The 6,000-nt window shown below is 32.3% G+C and overlaps 1 protein-coding gene across 1 annotated transcript; it reads left to right on the top strand.

The window, feature by feature from the left end:
- Positions 1 to 1,043: 1,043 nt before the first annotated feature.
- Positions 1,044 to 5,277, top strand: LOC148619665 (uncharacterized). Its single transcript, XM_088579823.1, has 4 exons — positions 1,044 to 1,203; positions 1,709 to 1,885; positions 2,529 to 2,663; positions 3,110 to 5,277. The coding sequence occupies exons 1-4, from the start codon at positions 1,110 to 1,112 to the stop codon at positions 3,262 to 3,264; spliced, it is 561 nt and encodes a 186-aa protein (XP_088435949.1). The 5' UTR covers positions 1,044 to 1,109; the 3' UTR covers positions 3,265 to 5,277.
- Positions 5,278 to 6,000: the final 723 nt, after the last annotated feature.

Raw genomic sequence — 6,000 nt, 5'->3', positions numbered from 1 at the left:
CTTTAACTTTAGAGGCTATACAAAAGTCTTGATAGAGTCGAAGTTGAAAGACGAACTACTTTCAGATAAACTGTATTTGAAAGGTAAAAATGGCGTTTTTGTATTTTTAGCCAGTATCTTGAAAAGCAAAATAGATAAGACATATTTTATTGATAAAATGATATTTACGATAGTGCCTACCATAGAGTTCATTAGGTGGGTTATAGAATGACTTGTAGGATGGAGATTTATCACACTTAAAAAGGAAATATAATGTTTTTGCATTTTTAGCAAGTATTCCGAAAATAAAGATGGACAGAAACTTTCAATTGGTGAAGTGATTCTGACAAACGTATCCACATGTTTAAGTCGTTAGACTTCTCGCTGAAGTTTTTTTTTCTTGAAATGCGAAAAATAAAACTAGGTGAGAGATTCAGGCACTTGGGAGCCTCTTGTTTCAAACTGTAGAAAATGCGAAAATATACGAACATATAGTCATTTGTTTCATTTGATATGATAGTTTTTTACACAGGATAAATCACAGATAAACAGGTGACCTTTGTCTGTCTCTACATTAATCAAGCATGTTTTTTGTTTGTTTTGGTCATCAAGGTCCAGCAATAGTTTATGTTTTTCCTAAATGCACATGCACGTCTGTAGTAAGAAGGAAATATGTAATGATATGAGCATATATTTTACAAAGAGTAATGACGATCCTCATACACTAAATGAAAGTGAATACCAAAAGTATTTTCTTCTGAAAGGACACAGTCAAATGACCTTAGTTATTTTGGTTAAAGTCATTTGTATGTTTATTTTTGCTCGATCGATCGATACTAAGCTGGAAAATACCTTTAAATATAAATAGCTTTGTTGTCAAGGTGCGATGTAATTAATAACCCGGATCACTCGGACTAGATCGGTGATTTAAACGTACTATGTAAACATTTGTCATAACTTCCATGCTGGAAGTATATATCTGGTAAAATGACATTGTCAATGATGACATTATAAAAAAAGTAAGTATATAAAGGGAATCGTTTTCATACTTTTTATTTATAACTTCTTATTCGAAATATAGTATAGAAAGTTTCAATTGAAAAAAAACAAAAAATACAAAGTGATAGAAAATGGGTCTGTGGATATCAAGTTTGTACAATCTGTTTTCCGAATTTTCGTCATCATCGCCAGCAAGGATATTGATGCTAGGACTTGATGCTGCAGGTATGACATTTATTTGTCTTGATATTCATAGTATTTTGATTTCAAAAGATTTTCAATGTTGTACATAACCATTAACATTACAAATACTGTGTTAATTTAAACGTACCTCGCTTCCATGCTGGAACTATATACCTGGTAGAATTAAATTGTCAACAATGAAGCCATAAACACAAAAGAGAGTATATGAACGAAAACAATATCATACTTTACATTCAAAACTTTTTTGTGAAAGTATGATATAGACAATAAAAACAGAAAAAGCAAACTGATACAAAATCTGTGGTTATCAAGTTTGTGCGATGATTTGTTTTCGAATTTTCGTCACCATCGCCAGCAAGAATATTAATGCTAGGACTCGATGCTTCAGGTTTGTTATTTCTTTGTCTTAGTATACATTATTTGTAGAATTTAAGTTTAAAAATAATCATTGTCAATAAAACCTGGATATTTACAAATAAGGGATACTTTGACTTCTACTCCATACTTTTCACCTTATTGTATTTAGGAAAGACAACAATTCTGTACAAAATAAAACTGAACCAAAATGTTCACACCATACCTACGATAGGATTCAATGTGGAGACCGTGAGTCCAGTAAAGGGAGTAAATTTTACTGTGTGGGATATCGGTGGTCAGGAGAAAATCAGACGTCTCTGGCAGCATTATTACCAAAATACTGAAGGTAAGGATACTTAATTGCATTATATCGGCGTTTCAATTTCGATTTGGAAAGTGTCAATTATATAAGAGGGTGTCCATAAGCGAGGCGGTGGATGTCACAAGCATTTAAAAAAAACATTAATTTTATATCACAAAGGCATCCTTTCTCAAAGTTGAATATTGGTTTTAGGTTTACTGTAAAAATAAAATAGATTCAGTTCCATAGAAAGCATAGACACTCATTGACAAATGGGGATAACTCTTCAATGTTTGTAAAATTTGATTGATTTGGAAGAGAAGTTTAAAATAAGATTCTGAGCCATCCTCTCTCGATTTAAAAATCGTTAAAATATTTGACATATTTATAATATAGACATTACATTGGAACAAAAACCTGAATGGGAAAATATGTTGTGCCACCGATATCATAGGAATTGCCTGATTTTGAAATGGACAGCCTCTTAAAGATATGTAGATAGCTATAAACAGTTTTTGAAAATGCTATACGAGTTTTCAAAGCTTTCAGAAAACAAAATCCCAAACTTTCGATCCACATTTTAGTGATATTTAATGTATATTTTACTCAAAACAATATAATTGTGTCGTGATACGACGTAATGAATTAAAAATAAACTAATAGTAACAAAATTAGTTTGATCTTATAGGACTGATGTTTGTTGTGGATAGCAATGACAGAGATCGACTGGCAGAAGCCAAAGAAGAGCTCCATGGAATTCTGGACAGTGATGAAATGAGAGGTGTTCCTGTTGTGGTGATAGCAAACAAGCAGGATTTACCATGTGAGTTCATATTGTGCACATATATTGTCTTAAAAGAACTTCTCATAGACCAAACATTCTTATCGTAATGTTTATTTTCTTTGTTATACATGTACATGGTTATCATGAAGCTGTTTTATATGACGTTTGCATGTATTTAATATACATGTACATTTGATCTATTAATGACGTAGAACACTTTCATTCACCAAAAGCATTACAACTTAATCTATTTTCAAAATTAAAAAAAAAAAGAAAAAAAGCTTATTCGTTTAAGATCAGAACAAATTAATATCGAAAGGGTACATAACGTAAAATATAATTTTGTGATGTTGTGGTGTGAAAAAGTAAAAACATTATAGAATTAATAAAATATTACACCAAATATACTATAACATAAATGTTATTTTGTTTTATTTTGTGTCTGTAGTATCTAGTATTTTCTGTATTTGATTGGTAAACTTCAGGTGCCATGAAACCAGGAGAATTAGCTGAAGGGCTAGGACTGACGATGATGAAAAATAGAAAATGGTACATTCATGGTGCATGTGAAACAACTGGTGAGGGAATATTTGAAAGTATGAAAGAGATGGCAGACCTTGTTAAAAACAATAAAAAATGATAGGAAGATCCTTATCATTGTCAAACAAATATCATTATGATACTAGTCCACGACGATCTCCTTCCAGAAATGCATCAAGTGGTATTCAAAGTGGAGCGGACTGTGCAATCACAAAATATGGCACAAATTTAAATCTAGAATATAAACAAGATGAAATATTCAGGGATTATTTTTATTATTGTTGTTTTATATGTTGTTGATAAGAGTTACTTGAAACGTGTCTACATCATTCAGAATTTTGCAAAATAAATGCGATTTGTACTTGTATATTGAATTATCAAAGCTTCTCGTGAGAATTCATCACACCTGTAGTCAGACGTGTTTGAAGTAGTAAAAGTAGAACAAAATTCAAAACCCCTATAAGACACCGAGGCTTTATTCCTTGCATTGCACATGATGGAATCTCTATGTACCGGATGTGGCTTCCTATATCCATATTATTGTTGATTATGAGTACTTCTGGTTTACAATCAATTTTCAATTAAGATCATCTTGTGTGCTTAGTTCTATTGCTGCTGATGAGAAATTTTGGCATAAAACACGTATAGCATACCGAAATAGGCAATTTTTGTCAAGGGAGACACTAGTCTGAACTTGAGTTAGAGGTCATCGGCATCTTGGATACCGGAAGTGGGATATTGGGACGTGGTACCATCAAAATATCAAAACATTCCGCGGCTGTTCCTTTTATCCTGCCCCAATTCCACCTTGCAAAGTTTACGTAAGTATGTCGCTAAGCCGCCGATCATTCAATCATCCACACACCCATGTCATGTTTATTGTCTGATGTTTTATTTTTCGTATGACATGGAAGTATAATTATATTAAAGTTTTTTGCAACATTTGTTGAACTGTAGTATTTCTATGATTATGCGCTTATTTTAAACTATTTAAATTTTCACTCAGCGAGTAGGACTATTTATTCGAATCGACTTGATGGAGATCAAACATTCACAGGCACATGAGAAACTCAATCGAGAAGCTTTTGCTCATTCCTCCCTCTTATTGAAGATGTCGGGAGTTTCTAGCGGATTTTTTAACCTGCAATGTGCACTTTTTGAGTTTTAAGTTTATTGCTAATGTCTACAATATCAAGATGGGTCCTGTAAGTTTAAATGTGTTTGATACAAATATTTCTTATGCATGTTAAGAGTACTCAAGTTATACATTGTATAGTGGATTAACCCCAGTCCGGTGGTCAAGATACTATGCCTCCGACAAAAATTCAAAACAACAATTGAGTGACATGTTTTATTTCATGTATATTCTTCTATTAATCTCGAAAAAGTTTTTTTGATTGTGTTTTATGTACATATAATGCACTCATTTTGTACATGTACATAAAACATTTGTTAACTTCATGTACAAAAGTAAATCAAATAATAAACAAACATTCATGTACATGTAGGATTTAATTGTCAAAATAAAAGTAGGGTTTGTGGCATGGCATATTCATTACATTCAGTGGTGGATCTTGAAATAAATTATTTCTATATAGCAAACTAGTCTTTTCGAGCATAAACGGTCCCCATTTGGACTTGCTTATGTCATTCCTGCTTTAAATTTTCCAGAATTTATTAAGTATGTTTTTTTATTGTATTAGAAATTGGCCCATTCTCAAATTTGTAATTTTATCATTGTAACTGACCTGTGATTCGGATGAACTTAAAGTTTGTTATTTGGTTAAGTCATGCAGTTGTGGATCCAGACGTCTTGGAAAGCAGGGGTGCCAGACGAGGGTCCTCAGAAAAAGAGAGATGCTAAGGCATTATTTACCTTAACAAAAAAAAAATACACATGTACATGACAATTTTCTCAAGATAAAGAAGACGTGCCAGCCCCATGCACCCTCTTGGATCTGCCACTGGCTTGGACTTTAAATTATGCAATACATTTGTCTGTCACTCTATGCATGCATTAATTACTTGTACATAATGCATTCTTGTACATGTACCTGAAACTCAAACTACTGTAAATTGTGTAAGTTCTATCAAATAAACAAATACTAGTGAACAGTTATGTCAAGCGGTGAGTAGAAGAAGCAGCTGTCAGGTTTATGGAATGTATGGAATGTATAGAAATAGTAATACCATGTCATGTGTATTAAATCCATGTGTAACTGATTATCAGTATGGTTTTTTTGTCCGTACATTTTCAAGATACATTCGTTTAAAATGCAGATCATAAAGTAAGATTCAGGATTTTCATGACACAAGAAAGACACTGTCGATTGAGTCAGAAATTCTATGTCTATGAAAATGCTTGGATGGATATCAAAGCACCCAGAAGTAGACCTTTCATAAATGCTGATTTTCTGCGACATTCATACAAAGTAAGTGATGAAGGTATACATTATTTGTGCATATACTTTTACAATTTTCAAAACTGGTAAACATTGCCGGTGCAGAACAGTAGTCATATTTCCTTGCAAAATTTGCAGTTTACATTTTACATGGCTGTTGGACTGAAAACTACAAAAATATATCAATCAATATTCAGGTTGATCCAGATATTTTGAAACCTCAAAACTCCAAACTCCAAACATCATTAAAAATCATCAGGTAGTTAAAATCATACACGGTATGAGCCCTAAAACAATGTCCATGTCAATCTTTCTATTTTCTGAGTCCAGAAGAATTTTGTCTGGTACATGAATTACATACAAATGATTTATAATTATTAATGATGCATTTCTAAAGAAGATGTAAAAATATACTAATAACAGTATAGGTATGC

This window comes from Perna viridis, chromosome 4 (genome assembly GCF_037379345.1).
Source record: "Perna viridis isolate PV_CMFRI_1.1 ecotype Kerala chromosome 4, ASM3737934v1, whole genome shotgun sequence".
Taxonomy (NCBI): Eukaryota; Metazoa; Mollusca; class Bivalvia; order Mytilida; family Mytilidae; genus Perna; species Perna viridis.
Note: the sequence above shows the minus strand (reverse complement) of the source record. Positions and strands in the feature narration are given on the sequence as shown.

Excerpts from the sequence above, each read along its gene's own strand:
- LOC148619665 (XM_088579823.1), top strand. The coding sequence starts at position 1,110 with ATGGGTCTGTGGATATCAAGTTTGTACAATCTGTTTTCCGAATTTTCG. Across the intron at positions 1,204-1,708 it reads GCTAGGACTTGATGCTGCAG|GAAAGACAACAATTCTGTAC; the intron begins GTATGACATTTA and ends TATTGTATTTAG. Across the intron at positions 1,886-2,528 it reads TTATTACCAAAATACTGAAG|GACTGATGTTTGTTGTGGAT; the intron begins GTAAGGATACTT and ends TTGATCTTATAG.